The sequence below is a fragment of the Cygnus olor genome, chromosome 3 (assembly GCF_009769625.2).
Source record: "Cygnus olor isolate bCygOlo1 chromosome 3, bCygOlo1.pri.v2, whole genome shotgun sequence".
NCBI classification, from domain to species: Eukaryota; Metazoa; Chordata; class Aves; order Anseriformes; family Anatidae; genus Cygnus; species Cygnus olor.
The window spans coordinates 103,004,777-103,026,249 of NC_049171.1; the positions used below are offsets into that span (position 1 = coordinate 103,004,777).

The window sequence follows — 21,473 nt, forward strand, 5'->3', positions numbered from 1 at the left end:
CCCTGCCCCAAGCCCGGGGCCCCGCCAGCCCCTGCCGGCAGGCAGTAAAAGCCCCGCAGGCGACAGCCCCTTCCCCAAAAGGGCCGGGCTGAGGGCAGCGGCTCGCCCCCTCCCCTCTACCTGCACCGCACCGGTCCCCGCCGCGCCGCCCCAGCCCCGGCTACGAGCCCCAGCAACAAGTCCTCGGGGCCGCGCATGCGTGCCTAGGGCAGCGGCGGCAGCGGGCGGGGCCGCGCGGGCAACGGGCAATGGGCGCGTGGCGGCCGGCGGCGGTTGGTGCCCCCCGCCTGACAGGACGGGGCGGCCTCGCCTCCTGACGGCGGAGCCGCTGCCGCCCGCCTCTTTTTTGTCATGTTTTCCAGACCTTGAAGTGCTGCCCTCAGAGAAGGGGCGCTCCAGTGAAATCATCGGGGGAAGCTGCTCGCACCGTCGTGATTCCTCTTCTTCCGTTGTGCTGCAACGAATGTTACGTGGCAGCTGGGAGACGCAGGCACACAGCTTTAGCCAGCAGGGCTTGTTTGGCCACGGGAGTAGCCCCGAGCTGTGCTATGAGCTGTGCTTACTCCCAGACAGAAGGATCAGAAAAAAACTTGGAGAAGAAAAAAAAAAAAAAAAGAAACAGGATATGACAGAATTGCCTTTATAAGATTAGAAGACAACTTTTCTGCTTATCTAACAGTATTTAAATAACATCTGTTGTGGCTTACAACAGCTATTTTAGGCATTCATGGCATATCTATGAAAATTTTATACTGGTTCCTAAAGACAAAAATCTCTGCTGAGGCCTAAAACATTTTTTAACTACTTCATGATATTTAAGTTTTAATGTTAGCGTGAGCTACAGCACTATGTTTAGGAGGAAACCATTTTGTGCCTCTGTGACAGGGATTTTTGGCCTCTCCAAAAAATCAGATCCCCAAGGAGATTTTTTTTTTTTTAAATTGCATTCTTTTTAGCAGAAAAGGAGGAAGAGAGGTGGGATTTCAAGAGGGACACTGACTTTCACAAATCCCAGTCAGATACAGGGGGTGAGCACACAGGTGCCAGTGAAGCAGGCTGTATGCTGAGATGGGTAGCTCTGAAATAAATTCAGTAATAGTGGTAATATGAATGTTCTGTGAAATATTCAAAGCCTCTTGTCTCAATGCATCTATAAACACAGAAATAGTGTTTAAATGTTGTACATTGGAGAGGGAAAAAAATTTAAAAAAAAAAAAGGAAGAAAGAACGAACAAATGAACGAACGAACAAAAGAAAAAGAAGGAAGGAAAAGGAAAAGGAAGGAAGGAAAGAAAAAAGAAAAAAGAAGGAAAGGAAAGGAAAGGAAAGGAAAGGAAAGGAAAGGAAAGGAAAGGAAAGGAAAGGAAAGGAAAGGAAAGGAAAGGAAAGGAAAGGAAAGGAAAGGAAAGGAAAGGAAAGGAAAGGAAAGGAAAGAGAAAAGAAAAGAAAAGAAAAGAAAAGAAAAGAAAGAAAAGAAAAGAAAAAGCACCAGACCTAGGGTGTTTAAGTTACTGTGTCTATGATAGGGCTGGGATGAGAATGATTTCCAGCCACCTATAAGGACACCCTCTACTTTATGGAACTGAATTGCTTCCAGCCAACAGGCTAGAAATGCAGTGCAGCAAGGCCCCACTGTCCGCTGCTTCTCTACCCTTTATTTTAGTGTTCCCTCAACAGTCATTTGATGCACCTAAATCATCAAGGCGCTGGAAGATTCAATCTCATGTTACACTAGTCAAAATCTCAGGCCAGTACTCAGTCATATTTCAACTTTTATGTTTAAAAGAAATTAGCATCTGAGCTGCCTAAAAGCCAGCATCTCCTCTAGTTGGCAATCCCATTATTGCCTCTCCATCTTCAACTCTGTGTGTATTCAGACTCTGTGTTTTTAGGTCCCTGCATGCAATGCCCACTATCCTGCTCCCTGCCATTTTATTACTCTGTATGGGAAGAATTGCTTCTCGGTCAAATCCCTGTCTCATTTTTCAGGAATGCCTGTGCAGTTCACAGCAGATGTATATGTGCCGTGTGCCTTCCACCACTCCGTCCTGCAAAAAGGGAAAAAGTCCCAGTTATATGCAATAACTAAGAGAAATTTTAGGGTAGAATAATTGTAGATAAATGCAGATAATCTGAGATTTAAAGTTGGCCATGAACATTTATGTTAGTTGGAAAATGGCATAAAAGTCCTCAACTTAAAGCAGAGTGGCTCGGATTCATGCTGGAATAAAGACGTACATTATTGTTGAATGGTGTTAATGGTTTCTGCTTAAAAACTCATTGTCTTCTACTTAGGGCTAAATTGGTGGGAAAGCTGTTTGGTGTGAGTATATTAGAATAATTATTCTATCCTGGATTTTCTAGAATAACTTTTCATGTAATAATTCAATAATTCTTCAATCAGGAATTAAAAGTGGAATACTTATAACTTTTTTTTTCTTTTTGAAATTAAATCTTACCGACATGGCTATATAGCAGAGTAGATCTACCATGTAGGTGAAGCCCTAGTGCATGCTTCCAGGCAGCTCTTATACTTTCAGGATGAAAATCCATTTGGTTGATTTTCTCACTGGTTTCCTAAGCTGTTTGTACTTTTTATTCTTGTCTTATTTTCCAGAATTACAGAGGTCTTGCTATGGCTAGACTGTCTTATTCTATGGTGTAAATTAGATGATGTTCGGTGGTCTTGACATCACTGGCTTGACATTCTTGGTTCTGAAGATTTTCGCCCAGCTGCAAAATCATTTTCCCCTCTCTTTCTCACAAGAATAAATCAAGTTTTTGTCTTTTTTTTTTTTTCCTCCTCTGTCTAGACAGGCTCTTTAGCTAGGAGGTGTGATTTTGTTTATCTCTAATTTCAGCAGCAGTCACATCTCCCTTCTCTCTACCTCTTGTAAATAGGGGTTTGTTTACCACTGTCTGTTCTTTTGGTGACAAAAGCCACATACTGTCATTAGTTAGCAAACTTTTAATTACGTTGCTAGAGCAGATGGAATCCAGCCTCAGAGAAGGTCAACAGAATTTAAAGTTCTTCCATCTTTGTTGTACTTTGCGTGCTCCATATCCATCTCAACTGCTCTTTAGCACTAAGTTGAACAAGTGTGCAAAGTATTTACACTTATGTGTGGGACTGTTCCCTTACTTGAGTTATACCCTCAGGCAAAGGTACTTTATTAAATGACCTTATGGCTGAAGAACTGGCCTGTCACTTTAGGTTTGATTTATCACAGCAGGACTTCTCTAAATGGGTGAACTTTCAACAAAACATCAATAGTCTCTGGACCAAGTATGAGGTGCCCTGATGCTTTACCATGTGTGGCAGCTCTTGAAGTGGTTACTTTTGCTGCTCTCTGAAGAAAACCTTCAGCTCAGCTTGCTGCTCCTTACTTATTTGCTTATTCAAATCTATCTTAATGGATTTAATTCAGGTTTCTAGCCTGGCAGCTCATTGCTACCTTTTAATCTTTGCTTTCATCTAGCAATCTGTTTGCAAATCTCGATATACCAAAGGACTTAGTGTGGGCATTTCTTTTTGAAAGATCTGAGCATTTAAATGTGCGCAATAAAAACAAATAGAAAAATCTAGACAGATAGACAGATTTACATGAACTCTAATCATAATACAAATAAGCAAGCAGCAAGTGCAGATTTAAATTTGTTAATTACACTTGATTTCTCTCTGTCCTTTTTAATTCTTAGTGTTGCTTCTCATTCATAGATAATATTGATTTTCAAGGTAAAACTAGCCTTGCATTAAGGATTGAATGCATTTTTATTAATCAAGAGAACTCATTATTATACAAACCATTTAACCAAATATATCTAGCAACATGTAATAGAAATTTGCCTTATTTTTCTTTTACATTTTTTACAGATAGGACATGGTGCATGAAGCCTTGGTGTTGGTGGTGGAGCACGATACATTTTTCTCATGATCTTTCTCAAGTTATATTTGGATGAAAGCTGGAAGTGTATTGAAATGTACAAATGACTTGAATCTAAAACAGCAATTCTGAAAAGTATATGAGAAATGTATGGGGGGGGGAGTAAGCTTATAACAATGTTTTCTGCATTTAAATATGATTTATTAAACAGTGAGGTATTGTTCCTACTTTGTGCTTTGAGATCATTGTTTTTATCGCCCTTGTTATGTATAAACAGGAGTCCCTGAGAGCGTTCCTTGTGTTCTGTACTGATACCTCAGCTGTGAACACTGTCAAACCTTGCTGTAGTCCTACCTGGGCCAAGACAGGCCCATGCCTTGCCACAGGGCAATGCATGGAATTCCTCGTCACTCACCGGTGTGAGATTTCAGCGTGAGATTTCAAACCTTTGTTTTGTGGGTAGATGCAGCTGTGGAGAATCTATTGCTGATATATAGAATTTTTAGGTTTATTATTAGGATGTTGAAATGAGACCATTGCTGAAGTGACATATTTTGGTATAAAACTAGGACAAGGAGACCTGAAACATGGATGACTTCATTGTTTTCTAACTTTACATATTATGTTAATATCTATCCATGCATTAACCTTGTGTATATAGAGTCTGAAAGGAGTTAATGCATAGGTAGTGTAGCACTAACTATAATTAAGGCAGCTCCCTGGGAGAGAGAGGGAGGCAGAGAAACCATCTGTCACATCCTGGTCTCTTCCACTGAAGAGGACAGCACCTGGCCACGTGTTTGGTTTAGGTGAACCAGGAGGCAGGTGTATTTATCACCAGCCTGATAATATCATTGGTGATGATATCACCAACCACTTACAGCGTGTAATGTTTTGTTGTCCCTGGGTACAATATATGTTAGCTTTAGCAAAGCAGTCTAGTGTCCTTGTTTCTATGCTCCACAGCTGTCCTGATCATACAAAACAACTCCTGTTGCAACAGCGCTGGGGTAAGACCTGGATAGGCGTTAGCATATTTTCCCTTGAGCAGAAAGCTGGGCAATTGCTTGCACAGGAGCCACAAAATGCTCCAGGAGATCTTGCAGTCTAAAATATTGGAGAGCCAAGACAGGAGGAGATTCTGGAACCTGTACCCCCAAGATGGATTTAAAGTAATTTGTTGTTGATTAATCTCTCAAATTTTTTTTAATCAAAATAGATCAGAAGAAGAAAACTAGTTTTGCCATTTTTTTTTTCCAAATACTAATCAGTTTGACAACTTGGAGCAAGAATGAACTGGGTGGACTGCTTCATCCACAGTACATCTGCAGAGTCCATGGAGATCCTCAGCTTTCATCCTTCTGAACTGGACTCCAAGGCCAACATCATGGCCCTGTCTAGCTCACTGGCTTGGCTTGCCTTAAAAGGTCAGTATCAAGCACACTGCTTCAACATTTATAAATGTAATTTACAACATTTTTAAATGTCAAAAGCTTAAGCCTTAATGTAGATGGTTATAATTTAAATAATTATATTTTATAAATAGGAATATATTTAAATAGAAACCTGGATTAAATATTTTTGAAAGAACATTTAAAATTAGTGGTCTTTATTTTCCTTGGGTGCAAACTCCCACTTCCAACTCCTGGATTTAAAGATGGGAAAAAAAAAAAAAGAAAAAAAAAGTCTGAGTGCAGCCTGTGAGGATTTCAAAGAGCTTTGACTTTATTTTCATCTCAGGCTAACTCAAAGCAGATTAGAAGCAGCCAAACTAAGAGTTACGCTTTATAGCGTAGTGTAACGCCTGGCAGTTTGCACCAATAATTATCTCTGTGGATTTGTGTGACTCAGCCATTAGGCCCGATTTGTTAATTTCAGAGTTTTGTTTTGCAAAGAGCACAAAAAGTCCCTGTTGCACTTTGCAGTGTAGCGGTGGCTTGGCTCCTTTGCACATTGATGCTGCAGCAGGTGAGCACGGGGGGCAATAATGGCAGCTGGATGATCCTGGTGAGCCCAAGCAGGGGGTCAGGTGCAAGTGTCTGGAGCAAATTGGTGACAGAATGCAAAGTACCTTAAGTGGGAAGCCGTGAACAGCTGTCACGGTGGCAAACAGCCACGACCGATGGCACTCTGGCTGTTTCCATACAGAAAGATCCCGCATCCAGGGCCTGGCTTGGGTAGAGTTTGTGTGGTGTGCAACGGCATCTAACCAGTTCAGGTGCATGACTGCCACTCAAGGCACACTGTGGGTGTGTTGTGGGTTCTTTGGGGTACCTTATGGCCCCTCCACTTCTAGGGAGACAGAGGAGTTGCCTAAATACAGGACAGTCCTTAGCGTGTCATCACCTCTTGGACGTACGATCACCATACCCTCTGGCTTTCCCACTCTCATCCCTCCCTATCCATTCTTTCCTTCCTCTTTTTGTAGTAGTTTATTTCCTCTTCCCATTCATTCTTTCTCACATCTCCTTTTTTGTGATGATTTTATTTCTCCTAATCAATTTATTTTTTTCTTTTCCATCTTTCTCCTTTCAAATGTATGCAAAGAGTATAAAGGTATTCTCTAGCAACCCTTCCAGCTGTACACGGCACATTTAACATTTTCTTGTGAGTAAGAGTGCTCCTGATCTTGTAAAAATGGAAAGTCATCTTGTCACTGCCTACTGGGTTTAAACACACAGGTAATCTACGGATCAACGGAGAATTTTCCTCACTGTAAAGACACAGTAACAGCTGACAAGAGTTGTATCACTTGTTTTACTAGTGTATGTACTGTAATTGTTTTAGTCTATTGGTGATTAGAATTTTGTTGATAGAAGCTGTGGTTGGCTGGTACCTTTGAAAATCATGTTATTTATCTTAGGGACTAAATAGGGACTTGAAAATATTGGCCAAAGCAATTTGCTCAAGGTCATTATACTGACTCGGGGACAGAACTGGGAGGAGAGCCCAGATCTCTTCAACTCTCCCTTCCTGTTGACATACTGCACAGTCCCAGTAAAGCAGATGCTTATATGTGCAGATTATGTACCAGATTATAATGAGGTGAGTGATCAGAATTAATTTGGGAGGAGTTAAAAGCAGGTCCTAGTGCAAGACAGGATCCAGGGCAGAAGGAATGTCTGTGCCTTGTGGCAGCAGGGGAGCAGGCTATTCCTGCTTTCACAGCACCTTTGATTTTATACTTTCTGTATTAGTTTCTGGCACTGCCCCACATGCAGTTGTATGGACACAGCTGAGAGGGTAGGTGCAAGCTGGCACGGCGGCACACAGAGCCCCGAGAGGAGCAAACCTGAGGTTTAAGGCCCAAAATGACCAACTGCCCTGAGGAAGGGCAGGCCAGGTTGATCGTAGTTCCTTTGTGCCGTAGTTTGTTTTCGCCATAGTTCCTGTAATGATTAGAAGGATTTTGTATGTCGGTATAAGACCTTGAACTTATTATTCAAATTATTATAGTAAGAATATTTCTCTGAGGACATGAAATGTTGTTAAGAAATCAGTTCTCATCCACTTTTCTTAGGAAACAAGACAACTGTGTTCTGTAACTGTCGTGGTTTCTGGACCAGTTGCAAAGGCAAGCCAAGGCAATAACATATTTTCATGTTCCATTATGCATCTGAGCCTTTGCTTATTAAGGACTGCATACATTTAAGAGTTTTCCAGCTTGGGAACACAGTGAAGTCCAGAGGTAAGCTTTCATATCACAAGGGACTGAGAACAAACCAAGCAATGCAATCTCCAAGGTGCCTGGGGAGCCAGTCTTCCAAATCTGCTGCACAGCATGATTTTCAAATTCCCTGCGCTGGACTTGCAGAACTTTATTGAAAACACCATTTTCTTCTCGTCTGTTGTTGAGGTGTTCTAACTGATCTGGTCAAACTGAGTAAGTACTTCCAATGAATTCCAGGTTACCTATGTCTCTGCTCTGCTTGTAGTACTTTTCTATTTTTTTTTCTATTTTTTTTTTTTACTATTTCTAGTTTTGCTGTCACAGAGGTAAAATATCCCTTTCTTTCTTTTAGAATCAAAGCGGAGAAGAGGGACAATCACCCCAGTTTTGCTCAAATCAATGAAAGATGGGCTTTGATTTCCTTTTTATGCCTTTGAAAATCTTTTCCGCACATGTGATTTGCTGGAAGACTCTGGGTTCTATACTGGTGACTGCTGAAACTAACAGCCATGCTGCATAAATAGCACAAATTTTAGTCACCATGTCTTTACTATGTTATTCAGCCTGGAAAGCTTACAGATATGAGGTTTGAGTGTGTGGCATTTCCTGCAAAATCTTTTGTTGAATCTAAAATTAAGGTTCAGAAATGCATTTGATTGCAATGTGTAAATGTTGGCCATATCTGGATTAATGCACTTAAGAAAGCAAATGGTTAGGTAAGAAAAAAACAAAAACCTGAAGTTTGTGTTTCACGCTTCAAGTGATCTGGCCAAGTGTGGCTAGATTCCCTTTTAAAATCAAATGAACACAATGCATCTCCCAGGGTCCTGTAGTATAAATGCTAAAAGGATTAAAACTAGTCAGGTCACACAACTTTATTTTACTCTTCACAAGGGCTATGTTAAATCCAAGACTTTATACCCTTTGTTTACATAGATATGGGTACATGGCAGGAAATTACATAATTTAACCTCTGACATGAAGTAAAATACCCCTTTGTGTTCTGTTTTGGAGTCAAATACACAAAGAACTGTATTTTCTCCAGTTCTTTCATACTGAAGTCTTTTTTATTAAAAAGTAATAACATACAGAAAATAGTTTAAAAAAACACTATAACAATAATAAGTACTTAAGTGAAAACAGCTTTGTAGTAACTGCTTGAGTAGGGGCATTTGACCTGCACGCCCTCCTTTCAGAACATTGCAGCACTGTTTGAAGGCAAAAGAAAATTAGGGGGCTATTTTAATATTAGTTATTATGTGATTCTCAAAGATGTACCGAGGTACACAGTCTAGACGGAAGGGTAAAATGAGTTAACGTTAACCACTTGAAATTTTTTAACAGATATAAAATCTTTTTAAATGCGTTTAGAATACTATATAGTCCTTTGAGGCCATTCTCAGAAGAGATGGCAGAACTCTCTGAAGAGAAAGAAACAGTGCTGTATGATGCAAAGTTTACAGCAAATAAAGTCTGTCTCTTTCTGTTTTAAAGGAATTAATGATAAGGATCAAGTTGAGGGATTACAGTCTGATCCCTATCACCTTTTTTAGATTGTTTTGTTCTTCTTGAATCTCCTGACTCTACCAAAAATCTCTCATACTTCCCACCAGCTCACCCAGGTCTGGTGGTGCTGCTGGACCCATTCTGAATTCCACTTTATTGTCCTTTTGATCACAGAGCTAATGTGCTGTAAACATCAAGGAAAAAAGCCATGTGCAAGTGATTATTTTGAAACTGAATCCATCTAGGTTCCACAGTGTAAAACCTGTTGAGTGCAATAGCCCCAACATTGCTTTGGCAGCAGATATTAGAGACAGAAAACAAATCTACAAGTAGTTTAGCTCAATTTCTTGCTGTTGCAGATATCTTTTTTTTTCTTTTTTTTTTTTGGCAATATACTTGCTAAGGCACTGTCCAAGTTAATGTTAATTTAAGTCATTAACAAGTTAATGTTAATTTAACGTTAAATTGGACGGTGCCTTAGCAAATATATATTTCACTGAGCAAGTATGTATTTTACTGAGGACTAACGGAACAAAGCCTTTGAGCAGTTACTCCACAATTTATCGGATGTACCAAATGAGTGAAGTCTAAAGTATTTATCAGTTCAATTTGTCTTCTCTGTGAGTACTATGGTCTAAAGCATTTAGTGAAGCAAAAGTTATAAGAGTAAAAATTAACTAAAGGAAATACAATCCATAATGAAGCCAGGCTACTCACTGCCACAGATGCAGTATGAATAGTATTCCAAGTCTGTTAGTGTGACAGGAAAACACGTGTGTTTCTAATGAACTGGAAGGCCGCTTGCTACAAGACTTGGCACAGGACTACAAGGGATGCAGAACATGCTTCAGGACATGAATGCTCTCTGTGCTGGGTCTCACCAGGAGCACTTGGCTGTATGGGAGTGAAGCGGGTTGTACAGGCGAGGGTGTTCTTAAGGCAGCCGTATGAGCAGCAGGCTAGCACAGCTCTTCTCCCTCTCAGAGCTTCTCCATCACTACCTAGCCCAGAGGTGGATTCTCACTTGCATCACCAAGTCAGCAAAAACATACTCTTAAAAACAGGTGACCAGCTTTGACAGTGTAAACACACAACTCTAAGGAGGGAAAAAAAAAAGAAAAGAAAACAGCATTTTAACTCAGCAAATAAATGTTTTTTATTAGAAAATTAAGTGGTGCTCCTACAAAATACATCTATTTCTCAGCTTTTGGGACATTCCTCAATAATATATATGGTGGTGTAAAGCAAACAAATTATGGACATATGCTTATTTATCTAATTCAACAGTATTTGCTAAATGCCAGTGTTTTTCCCAGCAGCTTTTTTTTTGTAGCTGTTATAGAGTGGTCACAAATCCTGCTGCCCCAGTTACAAACAAAGCATAGATGAGGGCAGCGGGGAGGAGGCTGCTGAAGGGACAGAAAAAGCTGTATTTAAACAGTTGTGTTGGCTTTTCTGTAGGAAAAAAAAAAAAAAAAAAAAAAAAGATAATTCTCAGAGAGCTCTTTTCTGCCAGAACACTGGCACTTTGCAAACGCTGCCAACACAAACCCTGAGAGCAAGCCAGCTGATATCAGCTGAGCAAGGGCATGGTGGGACTTTGGACATTTTATCCATTCCTCTTCTAACAGATGTCCTTTTGTCTGGGCCATTTGAGCAGATCAAGCCCATAAGTAAAAGCAGAAGGCTGCTTAAGGAAGGTGTGTTGCGAGTCGGTGCAATCAAAGTCATATATCACCTAAGTTACAGGAATATATAACTGAACTCAAGATAAGAACCAGGTTTGCAACCTGTCTCAAATAAAATGGGGCATTTACTATATTGGATACGTTGTGAGATAAATGCACTCCTGGCATAAGGGAACATCATACCTGTTACTGTCTGGGGCTTCACCACCATCACTTGTGAGAGGGAACCCAACGGAGCATTGCAAGGCATTTTGATTGGAAATAGCCAATGCACCCTGGCCTAGGCTGGTGATAAGGAAAAGCTATTCTTCCCCATGAGCAGACTCACGTCCTCACCTAGATTCAATGAACTGGATGATTTCTGTAAAGCTCAAGCAAATGATGCACCACAAAACTCACCATGGAAACTGGCAGGCAGAGCAAATGCTGGGCACTGAGGCTGTGGTTGCTGTGTCTTTGCTGTGAGATCTGGGTGCCATCAGGTGAGAGTAACCATGGCTCAGGTCAGCCGTCAGACTCTACGTTGTGTTTCCCAGAGTTGTGTTAGAGCTTGCAATGCTGCCATAACTGCCTATTTTATGATTTTATGCTCACTAGGGGCAGGGTGGCTGGGGACACGTGGAATTGCATGGTAAGTCAAACGACACCTGATCTAGCACAAAGCCTTTTGGCACGAAAATTAACATGGATGAATTTTTAGAAGAAATCAGAATCTGAAAAGTGAGTTCAGTGCAGATCAACCCTCTGCATTGAGCAGCTATGCAGTTTTCAGTCTGGCACTGGAAGACAGATAAAAGCTGTATGTCTGGTGCTATCAGGCCATATCACAGAATAACAGAATGGCTGAGGTTGGGAAGGGAACCTCTAAAGGTCATTGGGTCCACCACTACCACCACTCCCCAAGCAAGGACACCTAGAGCAGGTTGCCCAGGACCACGTCCAGAGACTCCACAAACTCTCTGGCGCTGTAAAGTCTCCCCAGAGCCTTCTCTTCTCCAGGCTGAACAACCCCAACTCCCTCAGCCTGTTTGTGTAGGAGAGGTGCTCCAGCTCCTTGATCATCTTTGTGGCCCTCCTCTGGACTCCTTCTAATACTTCCACGTCCTGCTTGTGCTGAGGGCCCCATGCCTGGTGTCAGGACCAGCATGTCCTGGTGTCTGGGGTTGTTCCTCCCCAGGTGCAGGACTCTGCAGTTCTCCTTGTTAAACTATCTTAGGAAATTTTTCTGTGCCAGATTTTGCACAGCAGGATGATGCTGTGGGGAGCGCTCATGCAGACTCCAGTGAGCTGTACTGGCCCTGGGTGCTGTTCTCCTAGCTCTTTGCACTGTGCAAGCTATCCCTGCCCTAATGAAAGAACAGCTATCCCTAGAAGCAGTAGAAGGAAAGCCACTACTCTGGTAAGACAGTTTACCAGTATCTTTCAGCAGATATATGCCATTTTCAAGAAACAAGTATTACACAGGTCAGAGAATTTCTAGACCAGGCCGGTGGTTGGTGGTGTTTGGATTTAAAGTGGCAGACAAATAAGATAATGACCCTCTGGCCTGCTCACTCCCTCTTTGCAGTAGAGAAATTTCTCAATTTTCTCAGAGGTCTTGCTTCTGAGGAAGAAAAGAAATTGATTTAGGGCTTACCACTTTTTTTCTTTTTTTTTTTTCTTTTTCTTTTTCCATTTTTGAGAACAGGAACCAGTATTTGCCAATCTAAGGAATAGCTGGCTCGTGACCCACAGCAACTTGCTGACCCAGCTGAAAGCAAATCCTCCAAACAAGAAGCTGCAGTTCCCATCTGGGTTTTTGAGCAGATCTTGTGCAGAAGGGCTGCAACTGTCCTACGGTGACCAAACTGTCCGCAACCTGTGCTGTCCTGAAGCCACACAGATGGGAACAAGGCATCCACTGCCCTTCTCTCCTTGCATAAAGGCAACATCAAAACCCAGGGCTGCCTCCCTGGCAGGGGATGCACTGCCATCCCACAGCTGTGCTTGCACCGAGAGGGACTTCTGAATAACAGTCAGAAACAGAACCTCTACTTGAATTCTTCTTTAATTTGGCAAGTTCGCACCTGCATCTTAACACTTTTATTTTTACTTCCATACTTCTAGACTCAAAAGACACAGACTTTGTGAGGAAAAACAAAACAAAACAAAACAAACAAAACAAACAAACAAACAAACAAGACCAAAATCAGTAAATCAGTGTAGAGATGTATTCACATCTCTATATAAAAAGCCTGTTGAACTAATCAGGGCATTTCTTGGAGCACAAAAAAACTGTGGGCTTTCACATCATCCAAGCAAAGACCATTCTAATATGGGCCCAGCTGTAATACAAAATAATTACGCCCATGCAAATTCAAATCTTGAAAAATTAAGTATTCAGATCCTCACTGGCACAGTGAAAATGTGTTTGAAACATTCCTGTGTCCCAGGATAATGGCTATGTAATTATGCTAAGCCTTTCACACTTTCTCTTGTAAGCCATTAGATTTATTTACCAAAATCATTGCATAGATATGCCCAGTTTGAAACTAAATTTAAAGCTTAAGTATAGAGGTTCTCCCTTCAACAGGTCCTGGCTTTCATTAAAACTGTAAGTTCCTGGGACTTCGTGCCCTACAGCCCCTGTAAATACTCTGATTCCTTGAATGCACCGTGGAGATTCTAATACACATTACACAAATAGAGCTACTATAAAATTCCTGACTTTTCTTGTTTGCATGGCAAAGGGAGAATGGCAAATCCACCAATTGGACCGGATAATCACTCTCCTGTGAAAAGTCTGCAATCCACATCCTCTGTTTGATTCTTAGCTGAGCTTCAACTATTTGCTCAAAAAAATTTATTTTACGTGTGAAGTCCATAAATCACCATCCAATAAACATTAGACAGGGAAGAGATTTCATCCTGGCAGTTCAGACATCAGCCACAGGAGAAGTCACATCCAGATCCAGAAATAAAGACTAATTGGACAGAGGTTTACAGGATTAGGTCTTATGACATGTTTTAAGAGAGACCACTACGAATGCATGAACTGTATTTTTTTCCAGGTGATGACTCTCACAACATCAACGTGTACCAGCATAACGGTGTGCCAGTCAGTGACGTGCCACGTAGCTGGAGATGCACCTGGAGGGGACAGCAGGGCAGGCAGGGCCTTCCTCAGGCGCTAAGAGAGTCACAGAGATGTCAGCAAAATAAACCTCCCCCCTCTTATTTGCAAGAGAAGAAGTTTCTGTCACGACTTAGAGCTGATGGTCAAATGAAGTGGGTAATTTTCACTGCTTTTAGTGCCCTGGGAATTAGTATCACAGAAAATAATAATTTGTTCTTAGAAAGATGCTACGCAAAGAATTAAAATAGACACTGCCCTGGGCCATGCACAGCCGATGCGTTTATAGTCTATATCATGTTTCCACTTCCACCTTAAAATTCAATTCAACTCAAGAAGGTGCCCCTTTAACATCTAGTGGAGGCTTCATTGTATTTAAGGAGGCAATTTTCTTTAAGAGGCTCCAAAGGCAAAACAGTCTAACCAGAGGTGGTTGGCCAGGCTCTCTCAGCAGGCTCTGTTGCTTTCTTCCATGCCCCGAGCAGGCTGCCTCGGCTCACACTTGCTTGAAGGAGAGGTGAACTGCTCCAGGGTGCTTTTGTACGAGTTCAGCTTCTTGTTTCTCCTGGAGAGGATGAGAATCTGCCCCTAATGCTGTGCTCCTTAAGACTTTCATCGATCAGGTTCTGCTTTTTCAATTCCCTTCTCCTGGGATTGGTTTCAAAAATTGATTCCTTCACTTTATGTCAGCAAAGGCCAAGGAAGCAGAGGATGTGAGCTTCAAGTTTAAAGACTGACTTCAAGGAGAACAAACAGCCCCCGCAATCCAGCCTCCACTTCAGCTTTGCTCTCGAGAGACAGCTCTCCATTGTGGTTATTGATACCACTCACACACCAATACCTGTTACCTGTCTTCTGGAGAAGCAGACTGGTTTCTCAAGTTCACTGAGGGATTATCTGCTTGTATATAAAGCCATCTTCTCTTAAGCACGCATATTATTAAGCACTCAGGAATCCATAAAGAGTGATGGAACATTTTTCCAAAATGCCAGCCCTGTACGTCTTCCACCTCCTGTGATTCAGAGGCGGTGCAAAAAACCATAAACCATTCAACCACCATGACTCAATGCTGCGATTCATATGCTTGATACATATACTCAGAGATCAAAGTGGTACCTACCCTCCACCCCCCGAAAAAATAAATTATTTTTGTAATGTCTGCCATAAAGATGGACATTCAGCTGTAGCTTTATTCTCCTGGCTGATATTGGCCATTTTAGGTAACAAGTCTCCTAGGGTAAAGATCGAGGCTCCCTTTAAGAGTCATATGGTGCAGTACGGACAGCAACGCAGTCCGCAGATGTATTTTCTGTCTGACCTAGACCGAACAGGAGACTCTGCTTGCTCAGGGGATTTGGGGACAAAACTTTGCAGGGAGTTAAAAAAGCAGGGAAATCTCTTCCCAGTGAAGGAATCTGGTAGCTCCCCTAAACCTTCTTCTGTCAGCTTGGCGGTACACGAAGGTGTTAAACTGGCATGTGTCTATCAAGGGGAGGGGGGGTGATCCTTTCAAGTCCTCTGCTTCATCCCCACTTGTGGAATTTGTTGTGCCAGTGGGACGAGGCTGGCTATAAAACCTCTGTCCTGCTCCAGCAGCCTGCGAGCACTCCACAGCCCCAGTGACATCCCTGTTCTTCCCTGCGGGGCCGCTGCCAGAGGAGGATGGAGGCGAGCTTTGCCCAGATGCTCTGCACGCTCTGCCTGGCCACCACAGTCTGTGCCTTCACCCAGGAAGAGTTCAAGGAGGTGCTGCTGAAGCAGCTGGGGCTCTCCGAGGTCCCTAAGCTTCATAAGAGAGACCTGGTGGACCTGGTCATCCCAGAGCACGTGAGGAACAAGTATATCTCCATGCTGAAGCGCCACAGGGTGAAGCGCCGCGCCTCACCGAGCCTGGGCACCATCCTCAGGGGAATCCCTGGAAATGCAGGTAATGTCCCTGCACGGGGGCAAACCCACGGGGGGGATGAGGTTGGGGTCTGCCTTTGAAGAGGAGTAGGATGGAAAGCATATGTGTAGCAGCAGAGTAAAGATTAACACGTGTCAGTGGCTCCTCACAGCTGGAGAGGGGACCCCACAGTCCTGGCAAAGGGCAGACCGCTGCTGGCATGTGAGAGAAAAGTCCTAGTGCTCAGGAAGCATTTGGGGCAGATGAAAAAATAAATAAATAAATTGTTAGTAGAAAGTGCAAACCTTGCTGTTTTTTAGTCAAAGCTCCAGAAAGTCCTCTTCTTGTTCTTGTAGGAAACAGGTGTGATATGTCTTTTGAGGATATTTCACTCACCCTGGTCCTTTTATTTTGCTTGGGAAAATTATCCACAAGGAAATCTGCTGTGCAGACACAGCAGTCTGTGCAAGGACACTTCAAGCTTGCTTTACTTTTAAAAGACACACGTAGCATCCTGGGCAGCAAAGGAAGACACTTTTTCATTGCAATTAGTGCAGTTTGCTGCTTTCACACATGCTGCTGGCACAAAGGGATGCACACCTTTGGGTGTTTGCTCCATTTAGGGGTGAATTATATACATTTCTTTCCATTGTTGCCAAGTTGCAGAGGCTTAGACCTAGAAGAAGAATTAGGGCATTTGCAAGATATTGATTCAGGTATATATTAGAAAAGGTGTGTTTAGTGGCTGTCTCTGCCACAAGGGATCATTTTAGGAGCATGCAAGGAGTGTGTTGTGATGATAATTGTTGATGAGGTACAGAGGGTGGCAATGACAGACTGTCTTTTTTTGTCCAAAATGTGTGCAGACATTGGGGGAGACGTCCTCTATCCTGACCCCACACGCCAGAACCTCGTCTTTGACATGGAGGGGAGAATACCAATAAACAGTGAGGTAACAATGGCCGAGCTGAAACTTTTCAAGAAGCCCTTGGACAGGGCAAACCTGCCTGCTAAGCAGTCTCACAGGCCTGTCTCCAACGCCAGAGTCAGTGTCTACTGGGTGCAACGGCAGCGTGATGGTACCAACAGGACCTCCCTGATCGACTCCCGGTAGGTTATGGGTTGTCAGTCCCCTGGGAAGGGGACAGGTGCCACCGGGTGTGCCTCTGTCCGGCGTGGGTACATCTGTAGAACTGGGCTGTGTGGCCTCTAAGGCCAGAACAAGCTGATAAGAGCAGGTATAAGGTTAAGCCTGCAATATGCAATGATGCATTAAAGTGAAGCATTTCTGTGTCAGATGATGGTCTTCCCCTCTGACAGTCTCCATCTGACTTGCTTACCTTTCAATCTAACTCACAGGGGTTACTGGCTGCTGATAGTCTTTCCATTGGCAACTTCATTAGCTGCTTTCAATATGTAAATTATGCAAAAAGCATCTGTTTCTGCAGTCTAAAGCTTTTGAAAACTTTACAACCCTTGAAGGCAGAATTAGATATCAAACCAACTTTCTGGGTGGGCAGGGACTTGTGGCCCTAATACAGCTAGGACAGGTGCAGGTGGGAGTAGTTAAGTTTACCAGGCTGCTGTCATGAGCACTGATGCTGCATATAACCCTGCACTGCATGAATGAATACCTTGTCACAGGCACACACAAGGGTTTTTGTTTTTCCCTTCAGTGTCTGCTAGACTTGCATGCTTTGTGTGCTTCTTTTAGTTAATTGCTGTGGGTGCTTGCCCAGAGCTGCTCAGCAAGTTATCATGCAACTGAGGCACATGACAACACACGGGGAGCAAATTACTCAGTGGCAACAACAGCACCATGAGCCCAGGCTTTATCTGACGGGCTTTTCTCTGACGGGCAGGCTGGTTCCAGTGCGAGAGTCGGGCTGGAAGAACTTTGACGTGACACAGGCCGTGCACTACTGGCTGCGAAACAAGAGGCAGGAGCCCATGGTCCTGCAGGTCTGGATTGAGGGGGAGCGAGTAGGCAGCTATGCCTCGGAGGTGGCCAAAGCGGTGCGCTTCACCTCGCAGGACCCCAGGGACAAAGCCATGGGCAAGCCCGAGCTGGTGGTTTATACCCTCGACTTGGAAGACTATGGGTGAGTATGAAACCAAAATCTGTGCAACCTTGACCCTGAGTTACCGTTCTCACTTTGCCTGACTCTTCAAAGCAAACCTGAGCATGGTCCAAGCATCATGACTCAGGGCCAGCCTCTGCCATCAGCCTTCCTGATTTCCTGTTGTTTCTTGCTTCACACACAGGGGCCCCGGGGACTGCAAGGATGGCGTGGTGACGGGGAAGTCCACCTGCTGCCGTCAGAAGCACTACATCAGCTTCCGTGAGCTCTCCTGGACACAGTACTGGGTCATTGAGCCAGCTGGGTACCAGGCTTACCGGTGCCAGGGGGGCTGCCTGCAGCCCCCCAGGTCCCTGCAGCACTTGGGGGCTGGGGATCGTGCCTGCGCTGTGGCCGAGACCTCCTCGCTCCCCGTCATGTACCTGGTCAGGAGGGGCAACCGCACCGAGATCGAGGCAGCTGAGTTTCCCAACATGATCATCGAGAAGTGCAGCTGCATGGCAAATGGTGCGGCACTGGTGTGAGGGGCAGATGGATGGACAGGACTTGTGACACCAGTGGGCTCAGAGGAGCATCCATCCTCACACAAACCTGTGTGACTTACACCTTGCTGGATTTGGTGGAGCTGCTTCCAGGTTATTTCAGTCCCTACCCTGGGGTATTGCACACAGCTGCAGGCAAAAGGCAAGGACAATAATCATTGTCAGGTGCAGAAGTCACACCTGGGTTTGACTCTCAGTTCCTCAGCTCCCAGGGCTCTGTAAGTTTTGGTCCTTGTCTGTCCAAGTCATGTTTATTGTGAATTGCAGAGCAGAAGCACTTACATGTATATATTGTATACGCACATGTATACACATGTATCACACACATACATATATGTAGTATACAAACAGGTATTGTATACATGCATATTGTATATATACATATTGTCTACATACATACATATAAGTACATAGAATATTGTCCAGAGCTCAAAGGAATTTATATACATGTGCGTATGTATTGTATGTATGTATACTTATATATAAATGTACATATGATATTGTCCGGAACTCAAAGGGTAATATTTTTCATCCCTGTACCTTGGCACAGTTTTAGGCAGAATTTAGAGTCCTGATGTCAATAGGCATGTTACAAACCATGACTATGATTTGCTTGCACAAGTAGCAGTTTGTAGAATCAGGCCCATATTTTTCTGATTGTGTATTACAGTTTTTTCAGTTAAGGTCTATTTTTTCTAGTCTTAATTGCTTTCAACAACAAGGAAACAATAAAATATAATTATTAAAATATCCATGTGTTTGCCTATAGTTATTCCTAGGTGTGAAAGCAGAGGGAAAAAAATCAGTGATATTTCTGAATGTATCCCAGTGTCCAGCTCCTACAAACATGCACCCAGTAACAGCCCGCTTACGTGTGTGTCTCTGCCTGCTCATGATAAGATTATCTGCTCATGCAGGCAGGCACAGGGCTGAGCTGGTGGGGAGGACACAGCACCGCCACTCCTCCCCGTGTTCCTGCAGGGTATAAGCTAGTACCTTTACAAGGAGAAATTCCAGAAACTCATCTGAGAGGCAAGCGATGACACCCTCTGTGTGAGCTGCAGCAGTGCACCGTCAGGGTGGGCAGGCAGCAAGGCAAGTATATAGTCCTATAACTATAGTCCTGGATGGGACAGGCTGCCTCCCTCCTCTGCTGTGCCCTGGTGAAGTGCATTAGCCCCGGTCCTTCCTCACGGGCATCTCAGTAGCACATCTCCCAGAGAAAGGCAGTGATAATGTGGCATAATCCTTTTTTTTGAACTGTATATAACACAGAATCACAGAATATCCCAAGTTGGAAGGGACCCACAAGGATCATCGAGTCCAACTCCTGGCTCCACACAGGACCACCCCAAAATTAAACCATGTGTCTGAAAGTGTTGTCCAAATGCTTCTTGAACTCTGCTGGGTTTGGTGCTGTGACCACTTCCCTTAGGAGCCTCTTCTAGTCCCTGACCACCTTCTTGGTGAAGAACCTTTTCCTAATATCCAACCTGAATCTCTGCTGACACAGCTCCATGCTGGCCCTGGGCTCACCAGAGAGAAGAGATCAGCACCTACCTCTCCGCTCCCTGTTGTGAGGAAGCTGTAGGCTGTGATGAGGCCACCTCTGTCTCTTCTTCTTTAGGCTGAACAAACCAAGGTGCTGGCTGAGCCCACTGCTGGTGGGAGGACTCCTATGTGCGTTTGTGTGGCTGGGCAGGGAGCCCAAGGGCCACAGACAAGGTGAACCTTGCCCCAAGAGTGTGTGGAGTCTCCTTCCTTGGAGATGTTCATATTCAAAAGCGTGTTCCCAGGCAACCTGCTCTGGGTGTCCCTGCTTGAGCAGGAGGGTTAGACAACGTGGCCTCTGGAGGTGGCTTCCCACCTCAACCACCCTGTGATTCTGTGGGGATTGGGGCCTGCTGGACTCAGCAGCAGCATCGGGCTGTCCATCACTGAGGCTGAGGTATCAGGTGCCCCTGCCACCCTGCACGAGGCCAGCTCTGAGGCCACCCAGCCTTACAGGCCTTCCCCTTGGCCCGTAGATGGGTTGGCACCTTTCACTTCTGTAAACACTCCTAACAAAACAAAACAAACAAACAAGAGCTTAAAGGGGAGTAAAAATGGCAGGAGCACGGACTCACCAGTGCCAGCACTGGGCACAGAGCACCAAGGGTGACTTGGATCAGAATTGGATGAGCCAGATGGGTCTCAGCCATTTTCTTCTCATGGTTATAGGGTGTCTGTCTTAGTGAACATTCAGACCTGGCTCCTCCTCACCCTGCTGAGGACAGGGCACAGCCAGCTCAGCTATAACTGAGGAACAAAGCAGCCAATTTATCTGAGCACTGCCAGCTCCTGGGGAGGAAAGTGTTGGAACTGGTGTCTGCATAAGGAGGTAAAGCATTAACCATGGTGTCCCTCCAGCCACCAGCTGGACCTAGGGCATCCACCCCAAGCCTGGGAGAAATCATGTGCCATGGGGGCCAGGCAGGCTGGAGGCACCAACCCTGTCACCCCCATCATCACGCCCATATACCACAAGCACAGTACTGATGCATCGTAAGACACATAGCATGTGATTCTTCTGACTAATGCCAGCTGGCTTCGCAGGGAAAACACAGCAGGCTGGAAGGCGGGTCTGAAGGGAAGTAGGGTCCAGAGGTTTCTGCAGCGCAGAGGCTGTGGGTTAAATCCTGCCCCACCAGGGGCTTCCACAGACATTCACCAGTGCCACGGGGAATTATCTCCTGGCCTGCCACCTTCAAGGCAGGCAGTGTTTGCTGTGATACCTTGTGCATGCTGCCTTGCTGCGTTTATATCTGTACAAGCTGTAACAGATACAAAGTCTGTCAAGCTGTCATGTTATTCCTCCTGCCTGAGTAGCAGCACAGACTGAGGAGACAAAACACCTTATGTACATGGTGACAGTTTGTTTCATTAACATCTAGGAAAGGAAAGGAAAAGGAAAAGGAAAAGGAAAAGGAAAAGGAAAAGGAAAAGGAAAAGGAAAAGGAAAAGGAAAAGGAAAAGGAAAAGGAAAAGGAAAAGGAAAAGGAAAAGGAAAAGGAAAAGGAAAAGGAAAAGGAAGGGAAGACCTATTGATCTTGTGAAACCTTTTCT

The 21,473-nt window shown here is 44.0% G+C and overlaps 2 protein-coding genes and 1 long non-coding RNA gene across 5 annotated transcripts in view; 2 read left to right on the top strand and 1 right to left on the bottom strand.

The window, feature by feature from the left end:
• Positions 1-593, bottom strand: part of TMEM63A (transmembrane protein 63A) — a 29,688-nt gene extending 29,095 nt beyond the window's left edge. The window contains exon 1 of one of the 3 annotated variants that reach the window (XM_040552379.1): positions 428-593. The gene's annotated coding sequence lies outside the window, so the exon portion shown is untranslated. Of the gene's footprint in view, positions 1-120; positions 220-427 lie in introns of those variants that run through there. The other 2 variants (XM_040552377.1, XM_040552378.1) reach the window with 2 other exon arrangements.
• Positions 594-3,654: 3,061 nt separating this feature from the next.
• On the top strand, positions 3,655-6,705 carry LOC121068382. The gene is made up of 3 exons (XR_005818844.1): positions 3,655-4,019; positions 5,156-5,311; positions 5,763-6,705. It is a non-coding gene; the product is annotated as an uncharacterized LOC121068382 (long non-coding RNA).
• A 6,187-nt stretch (positions 6,706-12,892) lies between these two features.
• On the top strand, positions 12,893-19,099 carry LOC121068383 (left-right determination factor 2-like). Its single transcript, XM_040553518.1, has 4 exons — positions 12,893-15,787; positions 16,612-16,855; positions 17,608-17,847; positions 18,011-19,099. Exons 1-4 carry the CDS (start codon positions 15,523-15,525, stop codon positions 18,348-18,350), a joined length of 1,089 nt encoding a protein of 362 aa, XP_040409452.1. The 5' UTR covers positions 12,893-15,522; the 3' UTR covers positions 18,351-19,099.
• Positions 19,100-21,473: the final 2,374 nt, after the last annotated feature.

Coding starts and splice junctions, on each gene's coding strand:
- LOC121068383 (XM_040553518.1), top strand. CDS start 15,523: ATGGAGGCGAGCTTTGCCCAGATGCTCTGCACGCTCTGCCTGGCCACC. Junction 15,788..16,611: donor GGGAATCCCTGGAAATGCAG/GTAATGTCCCTG, acceptor AAATGTGTGCAG/ACATTGGGGGAGACGTCCTC. Junction 17,848..18,010: donor CTCGACTTGGAAGACTATGG/GTGAGTATGAAA, acceptor CTTCACACACAG/GGGCCCCGGGGACTGCAAGG.